This window comes from Haliotis cracherodii, unplaced genomic scaffold, assembly GCF_022045235.1.
Source record: "Haliotis cracherodii isolate W230 unplaced genomic scaffold, xgHalCrac1.p SCAF_12, whole genome shotgun sequence".
Lineage (NCBI taxonomy): Eukaryota > Metazoa > Mollusca > Gastropoda > Lepetellida > Haliotidae > Haliotis > Haliotis cracherodii.
Window position 1 is genome coordinate 11322981 of NW_027266267.1, and position 13970 is coordinate 11336950.

General features: G+C 38.5%; 1 protein-coding gene across 1 annotated transcript; it reads right to left on the minus strand.

The window, feature by feature from the left end:
• Positions 1-2768: 2768 nt before the first annotated feature.
• On the minus strand, positions 2769-9456 carry LOC139457005 (uncharacterized). Its single transcript, XM_071238461.1, has 4 exons — positions 9279-9456; positions 7111-7127; positions 3885-3999; positions 2769-3125 (listed from the first exon to the last, which is right to left on the minus strand). Exons 1-4 carry the CDS (start codon positions 9454-9456, stop codon positions 3007-3009), a joined length of 429 nt encoding a protein of 142 aa, XP_071094562.1. The 3' UTR covers positions 2769-3006.
• Between the last annotated feature and the right edge of the window lie 4514 nt (positions 9457-13970).

The following is a 13970-nucleotide window of genomic DNA, read 5'->3' on the forward strand; positions in this document are numbered from 1 at the left end:
TGTATCGTATCCTAACAACAACGACATGATTCAGTTCCACACAACACTCAAAGCATGGTTTAAAGAATAGATCGGTTGATGATCAGGGAAATAGCACACGGATCAATGAAGCATATTAGAAACGAGAATTGGTTATTCAATTGTTATTAAGTTGCAGGAATAAAACCATCTGGCATGTTATTTTCAAAAGGTGTTCACTATGATTGTAAACCCGTAAGCTGACGTGAACACAAGGTTGAACCATGCATGTGCATAGGAACAACAACATAACAGAACAAAGCAAAAGTGATTATTCGTGTAGTGATGATATACTATATGTATATGAAAATATTATAAATCCATGTTGCACTCAGGGGTGGGGATCGCAAGAAATAAATTCTTGCTACTCCGAACCCCAGCATTAGAACTTCTGTTCTAATATGACATATATGATTTTATTATTTCGGTCTGAATTATGTCTATGACTGATTAAAGTGTATACAATTATTTCAACGTTTTAAAAACAGGAATATAACAACTTTCAATTATTGGTTTCTTCACAACTGTCAAGTAACATTGCATTCACAGCTTGAAAATAACTTTACATGTTATCAGTCCTGATCTAAAACCTTATATTACTGATAAATGATGACTTACAATGTCGACTGATCAACAATATTCATTGCAAATTCCTTTTACCTTTAATCCGCTATAGGGTGTAACCATGGGTCATATTATATGCAATATGTGAAAGTGTCCTAAAAAAGATAAAATACAATCTTAAAAAGGGTGAGGTGAGGTGAAAGGTGGTTGAACCGAACAGTCCTTGATATATTCCCTTAATGCTGAGCGCAGGGCAGGGTAACTGCATGTTCAATCTTTTATAGATAGAACTACCGTCCTTCCAGTTTCCGAGCAGACGGTCTATTCACTAGACCACGGAGACGGTCTGATCTTCAAAACAATTTTTGAGCTGCTAATGTAAACATTAAAGTTTAACGTAAAGTGCGACATAAAAAGGTGAATAAATAATAAATGAAAAAAGTGAAGTGCAGTGTCTTGTTTCATTTAATATCTCATATTTGTTTTGAATGATTAGCTTAACGCCCCACTCAGGATCGTAAGGGGTTGTAGAGCACAGAGAATTAAACAATATGGTGTGAGAGCGTTTAAATGTTCAGATTATTTGCGGAATTCGTTTAGCCCATTATTTTACCTAAATTATTATCAATTTGCAACTGTTTATAAGTTTCTAAATGTCACGCTACTGCAACGGTTTATGTTACTTCCGAACTTAGAAGTGATGACCAGACCTATGTAGCGATGGCAGTGTTTATGAATGAGCGGGACTGTCTAAATATATATAGTGTTGGGAGTGCCAATGACACTGTCACCTTTGGCGTCTTCGAAAATCGTGGCTGCCAGATGTGTATATTGTGTACGTGTCCACTGTGAAATGGCACCTATCATAACTCGTGTACCTCTGTGTGTGACAGTAAGGGTGTACGTTTACAAACACAAACTTCGAAGTGTGCATGCATATGGGATAGTGTTTAACAAATCTCGTTTCAGGTGTCGATTATGAGACGCCTATTAGATCATGTATATTTCAAACGCAGCTGCGATACACGCATCCCCGCAACCCTCATGCACTTTAGAATCAAATGACAAATCGTCTTTGTCACCAATACAAGTTATCCAGATAAAATTAAGCAAAATAAATTTGGCGTGAAAACAAACAATGTGCTCGGAAAACTGTACTTGTTGAAAAGTTAACAAAACAACATTAAGATATTACACAGTGTGGCATTTTCTCCTTATTTTTTCAGCTATCCATTCACCTCATTATTGTATACATTTGTTCACGCGTTTAAGACTATTCATGGGGCGAGTATCATAGCCAAAATTATTGAATCAAAAATATATAGACAATGATCAAGTAAAACCTTCCGCCCTGCGAATGACGCCATGACTGACGGAAAGTCAAGCACAATGACGACGGTAGTTATCTATATTTCTTACTAATTCTCTTGATTTCATTTGAAAACAATCAGCAAATTACACTTCGCAGTTTGTTGTACTGTTGTCTGGGAACACGCCATTTTGTGAAAGTCGGTCAGCGGTATTGATGTCATACGGAAGTGAACATTGTTGTTCATATTTTGTCTTTTCTTTGAGGTGAAAACTTTTTAAGTCAGCATCCAGCGGGTTTTATTATTTTATTTAGTTTGCATTAACATCATCGCCTTGATAATCCATAGATAATATTAGATATGGCGTAAACCTTTTTGTGTAGGGTTACATTAGTTATCCGAAGCAATCAGGCGTCGGGTGAAGTCACTCATGGTCGTTGTCTTTTTTATTAATGCGCCACTGCGATCAATATAATAAGAAAAAAATAAAATTCATAAAAAAGGTGCGATTTAAGGGTGTGTAAGAACCTGATTACTGCACTCGTGCCTGTCAGATACCATTCATCATACAACTCATTAGATACGTTTTGAAACAACTCGTTGTAAGATAAATGGTATCTGACAGACACTCGTGTAGTAATCTCTATATCCACCGACAAATATCTTCCATGAAAGCTTTTTTGAATGGTACAAGCTGTGTACATGTCATCTTCTACAGATGCTACAACTTTTTGTCTCCATTCGTTAATTTCTAAATTTGCCACCTCTCTGCATTCCCTTCACAAAATAAACGTCCGGTTTGCTAGGCTAGGATTCCAAAACTACTACGTTAGACCAAGACAGACATACTGTTATCCAAACACGGTGATAGTCCTTTACATTGATGTGTTTAGGTTTATAATAAGTGTGACGTTCTGACACACTATCATGAAGATTAATTCTAAAATGTAATGTGAAACCTTTTTGCTAGATATAAATGTTATTTATTTCGAACTTTGATCATGTCTTCCATATAGTGGACATGTACACTCCATTTAAATATCAGTTTAAACAAGGCGAGAATCTATTGCTATGTTTAGTGTAGTCTCCAGTTACTTTTCAGAATAGCAGTACTTCACATGTTGCCAATTTCTTCATATGTTCCCAGTTGTTCACAGATGTTTGAGGGTTGGACAGCATTTCTATCAAGGGCCACATATTCTCCTCTCGTTTCAGGATGTAGGTTATCGCCACCTGAAACAAATGCCAAAATTGTATCATACTTTGGGACAACTAGTATTTTAGACAACAAACTGATTCATAAAAAATAGACGTGAGAATGGCCGACAAGGAATTAAAACAATGCACACTTCAACCGCACTATGTTTATAAAACATTATGTAGACCCAAGAGTAATGGATTATTATGTTTATTGCATTGCCATCCGTGAGGATTGGTGGTTAGGAATGGTCCCCAGCAACATATGCTTGTCAAAAGAGGCGACTAAATGGAGTAGGTGGTCAATCTTCATCACGTGGTTGCTTTCGTGTCATCGAGTCACAAATGTGTGGATTGACCATCTTGATGTCTATGGACGGATTGTCAGCTCCAGACTCGGGTATGGGTAAACGTCATATAGCTGGAATATTGCTACGTAAAGCTTCAAAATAACAAACAAATTATAGCATTGTGAATAATAGCAGTAAAACCACTTCCCGGAACAATAATAAAATTGAAAACAACGACACGTTATACAGAAACTAGTGAACATGAAGAATGAAATTTGTAGAGGATATTTTATGTGTCGAGTGAAATATCTCTCATTGAATGACGGCGGCAAAGGAGATATATATATATCTCCTCTTTCCCCGTCACTCGACACATGGAATATCCAATTTATCATAGACTTTTTGTGTAGCTGCCTACCCAAAAATAACATTATGTTATTACAAATGAAAAACCTTGATTAATAGAAGATTAATACGCAGTCCGGGTTTACTTGATGATCATTACCAGAATCAGATCCTCCCGAGCCTACTACAACATTGTCCTCAGCCTGGTTCCGTTTCCCTCGTGACAGAGTTACAACCACCTCATCATGTGCTTGATTGTCTGCTGATCTTGTCACCTGTTTTGACCAACGACAAAAAAGACAGAAAAATGATATACCCCCTCTACTGATACGCTAGTTTAGCTTTGAGACATTTAAGGCAGTGGATAGCTTAGTGGTTTAGGCATTCGATCGTCAAGCTGAAAAGCCGGGTTCCATTCCAAAATATGGGTAGTGTGTGAAACCGTAGGCTGATGTCCCCACCGTGGTATATATATGTACTATCAAAAGGTACCTTGCTAAAAAATATATAATTAAATGACAAAATTCAAGTTGAAAGTGTGTTATGTATCTTTGAATACATATTCTTGAAAACATCTCCTCCACATTAAAGGTCAGGTGAAGAGAAAAACTTGATTCCGATTTTTTTGCGAACGTCATTTGTCCTATATATGCTATTCAAAAGCAGTCAAGGGTCAAAAACATTTTTGCATATAAATATGAGCTTACCAGCAAACATTGTGACGACTACTGACAAAATATGTCCTTGATGTCTCAAGAACAGATAACGCAAAACGAACTTTATATTACATTATACACTAGTTATTACCCTGATGAAAACATTCTTGAAACCCTTAAAATGACGTTCATATAAGTCGCAGAAGTTTCGGTTACTGGTGTAGCCACCGTCAGCATTAACCCTTTCTTGACAATGTTCACCAGGCGTTGAGGGATCGCTTGCCATTCTGCGACTACGTCACCTTTTATGACAAGCATAGTCGCCTTTTACGGCAAGCATGGATTGCTGAAGACCCATTCTTCCAATCCGGATCTTCACGGGTCCAGGGTAGAATTTAACATGCACAGCTATGTTGCAGCCCCTTGATCTTAAATGCCATTAGCTTCTACCACAACACGGGGGTGCTGGTCACCTATCCTGACCTTGAATCGTCTGTGACAAGCAACAAACAATAGTTTAAATGTATCAATAGTGGAATAGATCCGTTACAATGACACTGTTTCCACTTTCAAGAGGCTAGCATACTGCTGGATATGATGGCTGACAATGGGTTGTAATTTGAAAGGACTGTACAGCATACCCTTGATATGACGAAGTCGAATGTAACGAATAATCGGTTTTACCGAACCAGTTCAATCATAATCTAGTTCTAATTATCTGTTTGTGTGAATGAATAATGGCTCCGTACATTGTTAGATGTATATCATTACAATCTCATTAAAATCAGATCTACCGCTAATATTGTATAACTTCTGATGCAAAAGATATTGCATTATAGGGTCTCCTTGTTGTAGTACTACATGTAGGTTTGACGGCACGTGTCCTTGATCAGTGTCATTAGTGAGTACACTAGAAACCACTGGTCAATAAAGTACAGACTATAGTTTTTGGCAGTGAGTGAGTGATTGAGTTGGGTTTAACGCTATTTTAACTGTATTCAAGTTATATCACGGCGTGTCAGCTTGATGTGGGAAGACAGCCCAAAGTGATGCAGGTCTCGGATGTTTACCGCCTCGGTGAAAACCACGAGCATGGGTATGGTGCTGACAAACCTAGAAACATAATCGAGGCGAACCGGGATTCGAACTCACAATCATAGGTTTCTGGCGTGCCCAAGGGACGCAACTCTGCACAGCGAATTGCGGCGCCTTAGACGGCTGGGCCACCCGTGAACCTTTAGTAAACGCAGTGTTTTTGAAAATGATTAGTCGTCAAGAATGAAGTTCTATGTAATGTAAGCAGTCGTCAGGAAGTTACTATATTAGATGTTGGTGTGGTGTGTTAACTTACGCCAAGGTATACAGCGGATGGTAAAGTGTGTTGGAAAAAATACATGATGAGGGTACAGTGTAGAAATGACCAGTAGCTAGTTAAGTTGTATATATAGTGGGACAAGGGCGTGTTTATGCATCTCGCACACGTTGCATCACTTCAAGACCAATTTTAGTGTGTGCATCACTCATCACCCTAGAATACCTGCCTTGGCCCGTCTCGGAAGTTTGGCCGCTGTCGCCGAAAAGGGAATATATGGAATAATATATATAATATACTTGTGCTATCACCACGGTAATTGTGTGTTTGATACTGACAACTGCCATCATATTAAGTATTGCCATTATATATTGTACTACCACTCTATTGTGTACTGCCATTGTAATTACTGTACAGTATTTTGTACTGATTTGTAAACATAATTAATTTTTGTAATACATTTGTGGATTGTGTCCCATTTGTTGGTTGTTCGTTGGTTTCACATAGAGTTTTTTGACGTATAGATTTATTGGTTTACATATTATTTCAATTTGGGAATCGTCACGTAACACTATAGAAAAAAAACAATTAACCATTTACAATTAATCACATTATGAATTAACTTCACCTGATCACGATAGAATGTAAAACCCCATATGTTTCATCCAGTACTGGTGTTAGACAAAGGTGTATACGTAATCCCATATTGTTTTTGTTTTTTTATAAAACAACTGCCACGCTGTGTAAGTGTTGTCGTGGAATTTTAAATCTCAAAATTATTGTGCTTTTGAGGATATTGTTTTGTTTGATCATGTTGTTTCGGGTTTAAGAAAATTGATATATAGTCTGATATTTCAGAACATTGTGGTTTTCAAATGTGAGCGGTCTGTAAATTTAAACAAGATTAAAGTTTATGCTCTTAGGCAATAGGAGGTGAAATTGAGTTTAACGTCGCGCACAAGAGAGTTGCACTTACAAAGCAACACGCATAGACCTGTGTTTGGCGGCTTGTACCAGTCCGGACTAAAGCCAATTCAATAGTGCCAGCCCACAGATATACCATGCCGCACTTTAACATGAATACGCTACTCAGACCCAGTACACTGACTCCGAGCAGAAGAGCTCTTGTTAAGCCCCTTAAATGAACGGCATTTAGATGGAGTACGCATAAGGAAGAGAAGTTATAGATTATGAGTCACATCTATTCACATCAGATTCCGCAAAGCATGTACAACAATAATGTTAAATTAGTAAGGAAATAGAAATGCATAATTATTGTGTCAATGGCAGTAGCTTACAATGAAGTTGGCAAATTCATCATACCGAACATATGTTTGGTTTCAATAACCAATGGGAAAACCGTTACCAAACCGCAGCTTGCTGTTAAAACTCGTTCGAATAACACTTTTCAAAAATACGACATTCCAGTTAAGTTCTGAGGACAGACATATGCTATTAACTGATTCATTAACTTTACATTGTCCATTGCATGACCACCTTAGTGATAATCATATTAATCTATATTATTTCAACATTTATGTTTGTTTATTGAAGCCAACCTGTTTCAATGGCACATGGATATGTCACGGGATCGGGTGGTCATCCTCGCTGACTTGGTTGATGCATGTAATCGTATCCCGAATCGCATAAATCCATGCTCATGAAGCCAGTCGCTGGATTTTCCTGTCCAGCCTCGATTGTCTACACACCGCCATCTTATAGCTGATATATTGCTGCGTGAGGCGTTAAACCGGAAACACATGAAATACATCAATATACATCTATAATGATACAAACAACGCAACAATAATGAAAAGAAAGAAAGGAACCAGGAACATTTATCTATACCAAAATTCACAATAATTGTGTGTAACCTACTCACACTCATGCCTGTCGCTCGGCAGTAAGGAGATACTGGGGGGCTCTGAGTCAGTGTACTGTGTATCCGTGTTGTGTTGATGTAAAACTGCGGTATGGAATCTCAAGTGGGCTAGCACTATACAACCGGATAAACAAGTCCGGACTTGTACAGACAGCCACACACGCAGTCTCACACACACACACGCACACACACGCGTACGCGTGCGCGCAAGCACGCACGCACGAACACATACGCACGCACACGCACACACTGCCACATGTTTGGGAAATGGAGAATCCACTCAAACCGTCCTGAACCGCCTGTCAACACGGGAATCGACATCGGCGTAACACCATAATAGGAAGTCTGACACAACGGTGCATTAACTTTATCCGGACAATGTTTGCTTAATGTTGTGTCTCAACGATCTGTTCAATAAATACTCATAATGTTTACTCTCATCTTGACATCTTTTTTTCAGTTACAGTTTAATTAACAATTAACTTCCATATTTTCTGTGTTCATGGAGGTATTATTGTAAAAACTTGTGTGCTAGCATAGCGGATTTACGCATACCTGTTTTTACATATATATCTCCATAACCTCTTAAATATATTGAAGTCAATTCTTTTAGATAAATACGTCAACAGTTATGACTTCCCAGACTGTTTATGTATTCATGGATACACAGAAACCTGTCGACACCTATACGAAATCTTCAGTGCAGTAATGCAACACAAATCCACAAATTCTATCTCTGTAAGCGTAGTATTACTTCATTTATCTATTTTCACTACCGATTATCGTTTTACATTGTATATTTTTGGCCAAATTATCAGTATTCCCTCAGAAAAGAGCTGTTTCGAACGTTATTTCAGTGATAAGGGCAATGCAATGAGATTAAGGGAACGCATTTTTGCACAACACTAAAACATTCAATTTAGTTGTAATCAGCTTATTTCATCATGTGTGAATAATTCTTGGTCTACTGCTGACCACTCGAAATGTTCGGATAATCAATACACAATACTGCGTTTGATTATTATCCCCGCAACGCGTTTTGTGGGGCTATTAACATGGACACCGTCTGTCCGTTTGTCTGTGTAAGATGTTATTGCCGAACCAGATCTTGAACAAATGTACAAGCTTTCTTCGCAAACTTGGTACATAGATAGCTCTGGCGGTGATCCAGTGACTTTTGAAAGTTTTGTAGTTTTTACAAGTATTTGTTCCGATTCCCATGACTTACACTAAAAATGGGGTCGCTTCATGAGCAGATCTCGAAAACAGAGCATTATATCTTCACCACACTAGGCCCAAAGATAGGTCTAGTGGTAACCTGGTTCCCTTTGAAAGTTTGGGATTTGTTAATCAAATATTGTTTCGAGTTGCAATGGCAACAAGTTTTATATATGTTTTCACGACAAGCGGGTGGCGTCAATGGCTTTGCCCTTGTGTTACATATTGCGATGTTCTCAAGAAGCTGCACAGTGTACTAAATTAAATTGATACATCTACTCAGTTGAAAGTCTCTTTAGTTAGGATTACTTGGAGACGAATCATTTGATATTCTGAAAGTAGGTGAACCGTAACGTTGTGCTGAAATATTTTGTTCTGAGATGTTACTCCAAATGAATTGTGGATGATAAGAACCATTTCAAATTTATGACAGACTGTCGGGTGTATGGGCGGGTGGACAGGCGCAATGCAATGATACAAACCTACCTGAAACCGTGGTCGAGGTATTTTGTTGTAGTTGTGTAACACTTCGATGACTAACATTCAACTGCTGGCCGTTACATAAAAAAATCAGTTCTATATATCCAAAGTGTGACTCTGTGACATTAATGGGGATGGTGAAGTTTCTGTTTGTTGGCTTGGTCACAGCCTCGGGTAAGTACATGTTTAGTGGCAGTGTGACACTCCCGACCCGCAGCGTCAAGTTGTGAGCTGCAGAAAAGTAGAAGCCCCGGATGTCCACTGTGAGGGATACCCCATCATGCACATCCACGGCATCTGTAGCCCTGTCACTGGTTATGTTGTAGGTGGGGATATCTGTAACACAGAGTGTAGGCATGAAGTATTACCAATATATAAGCTCATGACTCAACTTAGTTTCTGCCCCTGTCTGAGTTCATTTGGATGTTTTCCACGTTAGTGCAACCTGCGAGCACGGATGTGATGCTGACAAAACAAAATCTAAGACTTGAACACAGCGGAAGTAAAAGCGACAAAAACCTTTCCATGATCATAATATATGTATGCTAAAAGCAGAGTCAATTGTACAATTCCGACTTTATCACAGTATCTGCTTATGAATCATTGTTACATACATCCTGTTGACTTGCGACAGGGAGGTAACTTACAGAAGACACTATTATGTTCCTATATTTTGTGAACATGTATAATTTCTGAACACATAAATAACGAACATTAAACATGTCTGAGATATAAAATGTTTCGGATATTAAATGCAAATGACGGGATATCAGAACATGTTGAGCCTGCCCATTCCGGCGTAATGTATTACAGCATGTGGGAGAGAGATTTTCGAACATGACACCCGCTCTGGTCGACATATCTCTAGCACCACAAACGAATACATCGAAAACCTGGAACTGAACAATATGCACATTTCACTCCATGACCTTAGTCATTTCGTATTCTCAAATAGACACAAATCCTTCATGAACATGTACATGTGTCAACGGTTTAAACCCATGGATTCTCAGAATACTGCGCGTGTCAACACATGTGCCCTCTTAGCCAGATACGATCGCAAACGATGGCTGGATCCATCCATATGATCACACGAGCAAATAATAAACCATTGAGTGGACACTAAAAAGTTTAAAGCAACCAGATCCACAATGTAAATGTTGACCGTCTCCTGTTTTGGACAACAAAAATATAACATGCATTGATTATTTATACTTACACCGAAAATATTTAGTTAGGTATTGTGAATATTATGCAAACTTATTCAGATATTGCGAGATCCTAAAGAGACGCGCTGTTCTCCTCCATTGGTGTAATGCTCTTATTCACATCTACGGAATGTGGTTACGAGCCGGTGCCCACCCTCCCAATCTTACCCCAACTGACTACCACCTGTCTTTACATTTGAAAATAGCACTTGAATGATCAGATATGTAATGAAGACTAAGAATAACTTGCTGCTGTTGAGGGCTGGTTGACAGATCAGGATCAGTAACATTTCAGTTCTATGCATGCTAGGCTAAGAAAAATATCCCCGTTTATACCCCTGTTACCTGGATGTTGTGGGTATGTTGTGAAATCATTTTTCCTATTAGTAACATTGACTGTGATACTAATATTTACTTGCTATAGTCAGATTACATGACGTGTTGGAACTACGTTCAGATTTGCAGGTCCATTTTCCAGCATGTGACATCTGTACTCTTGTTATGTTTAGCCCCGTCTGATTTGAGCTGAGTCTATACGTCGACATGTTAGAGTATGTACACGATGACATAATCGTTAATCCACACGTAGCCACATGCCCACCCGTGTTGTAATATGTGTGTACAAGTGCCCCGCCAGTGCAGAACAGCTGGGCAGGGCCGCCAAGGTAACTGATTTCTGGACAGATGAGACCGGGGGAAACTGGAAATTTATGTATGATAAGTTAATGAAGGGGAAGGACACATAATTGGGTTTCATTCTTTGTCTCACTATCGTCTTGATGAGTGATAGCTTTAACAATCAGGTTATATACAACTGCCGTCATAGTAGATTTTATCTCTGCTTTTGAAACAGGATTTTTCTGCATCCAACATTTTTTTGGGCAAATCGTAATCCACATGTTGCTCAAGTAATACCTATTTTTACCTTTTTCCCCAGGTATATATTTTACTCACACGACTCATGTAGTCAACATACTGGTTTTATACTCTTCGCAGTAAATATTAAGAAGCAAGGACACGCAAAGTACAAACAAATATCAAAAGACTTACCTAATATGAGTGATTCGATCAGAAGAATCAGAATATGAACTCCGTATTCGGTCATGTTTGTCATCATGGAAACCTTAAATATAACGTCATATGCTATTTGTAGTTTATCAAATGACAGGATGTTATACTTGTTTGTTAGTTTATTTGTGTGTTGTTTAACGCCACACTCAGCAATAGTCCAGCTATATGACGGCGGTCATATAAAATCGAGTCTAGACCAGACAATCCAGTGATTGACATCATGAGCATCGATCCACGCAGTTGGGACACGATGACATGCATCAACCAAGTCACAGAGCCTGACCACTCGATCCCGTCAGTCGCCCCTTACGACAAACATAGTCGCCTTTTACGTCAAGCTTAGATTGCTGAAGACCTATTCTACCCCGGATCTTCAAGGGTATCTTATTCCGTTGATGCCAGGGCACTTACTACTTTATAACTTATGTTTGGTGGACGGGAACACTGATACATTATTTTCATTTGTCAACATTTTCAGAAACATTTGTTACGTTATGATAACTACCGATTCATTGTCTTGTCCTCGGATGGTAGTTCAATGGGACGGAGGAAGACAAATATTATTGGTGAAGTTTAGACGATAACAGCCATGTTTAGTAGATAGGTCGAAATGGTACGATTAATGGTAATCACGTGACAGAACGCCAAATGGCTATTGTTCCGGTGCGGAGACAAAGTCATTGACCCACGTTCTTGAACATACGTGATATTTGGTGACGCAATGAAGACTTAGTGTTAAATGATATTTATAGATGTTAAATGATATTTATAGATACCACAGGATATATAGAGGTATGCCTTATGGGGCTTTTGATTCATAGGGATACGTCAAATGTTTGATGTCCGTATAGACAAAAGCATTCGAATTTCGGTGCACTTTGAAAACATTAAAACATATTAAAGCAGGTATTTTACATAAATGAAATATAAAATAAACGTGCTGGAATGGTTGCATTGTAACAGTCCCGAAAATTAGTTTGTTTGTTGTTTAACTCTTCATATTCCCACTACATAACCGTGGTCTGTAAATAAAGTTAATCCGGAGTAGAATAGGTCTTCAGCAACCAATGCGTGCCGTAAAAGGCGACTTTGCTTGTCGTAAGAGGCGACTAACGGGATCGGGTGGTCAGGCTCGCTGACTTTATTCGTGAATGTCATCGTAACCCAATTTGGTGGATCGATGCTCATGATGTCAATCACTAGATTTTCTGGTCCAGACAGGATTATTTACAGACTGGTATATTGCTGAGTGCGGGGTTAAACAACATACTGTATACATAGAAACATAGTATTGTAGTCTAAAAAACATTTTCTTAAGATCCATCCATTCACTAACTAGAACATGCTGGAATTGTAAATTGAATAGCAAATGGTCATTCAACCTATAGTGTAGGCTACAAAACGCTTGTTATCATCCATGTACTGGCTATTACATGCTTGATATATTAGTTAAATAGGCAAGTTCGACAACAACGTGAATAAAAAATGTGGTCTGATCTACAACTGTTAAAATGCAATTTATACTTTGTTTGTTTTGATCTTCGCCATATATTTCTTACTTACCGCAGTTCAGTAGAAACCGTATGATGTGATTCAAGTGACGCACCTGTTACAGTTTCAATGACGATGTTTACACGCTGGTCGCTGGTGTTACCATACGTCCGGCTACTTTGAGGTCAATCAACAAACTATGAGGATAATCTGACGTAAGCTACATGAAACAGTTATCACGAACATTGTTAACCTGCTTTCCCCATTATATTAACCGTAATATATTTCACAATTTCTTTTATACATGTAGTTGATAAAGTATAAACATATCTTTTCAGAATATTTTTCATTTACTTTCCAATTGTGCACTGATTCTCGTAAGTATATAAAGGGCCTCCACATGTCTTCCATAAAACTTGTTTAAAGCCTGGAGCTGCTGTAATATTGCTTGACATAAAGGAAACGTTATCTATTGGAAAGTTGATGTCATCCCTAATGATCATTTTTTTTGTAGATATATTTTGTCAGTCAGCAGTTTAAGCATATATCTAAATATGAAACAGTGATGGTGATGTGAAATGGGGTCATAAGATCCTACTAAACTACAGTTGTCACATAGGTGCCTTGCGCAGGCACAGCATAGCCGTCAAGTTCTTGTGTTATCCTCTTGATGCCGAGAGCCAGGCAGGGTAACAACAAGTGTCATATGTTTACGTATTTTGCATAACGCGGCAGGGGATTGAGCCACTCACCCGTCCGTCCCTGGGCAGATGATCTGTCCGGTAGACCACTGAGGCGGCCCCAATGTGTAGGAAATGGTCCGATTTTAGAACGTGTAACTAGTTCGAGGACCTCAAGCCATATCCATAATATATGCATCTCAATAAAACGAAGTCCCATTCAAAATATATGGTAAAATAATGTCAAC

What these genes read in the sequence shown, in the direction of transcription:
- LOC139457005 (XM_071238461.1), bottom strand. Translation starts at nt 9,456, where the DNA reads ATGTACTTACCCGAGGCTGTGACCAAGCCAACAAACAGAAACTTCACC. An exon ending in CTCGGGAGGATCTGATTCTG is followed by an intron (nt 3,126 to 3,884) that starts GTAATGATCATC and finishes CATTTGTTTCAG; the next exon opens with GTGGCGATAACCTACATCCT.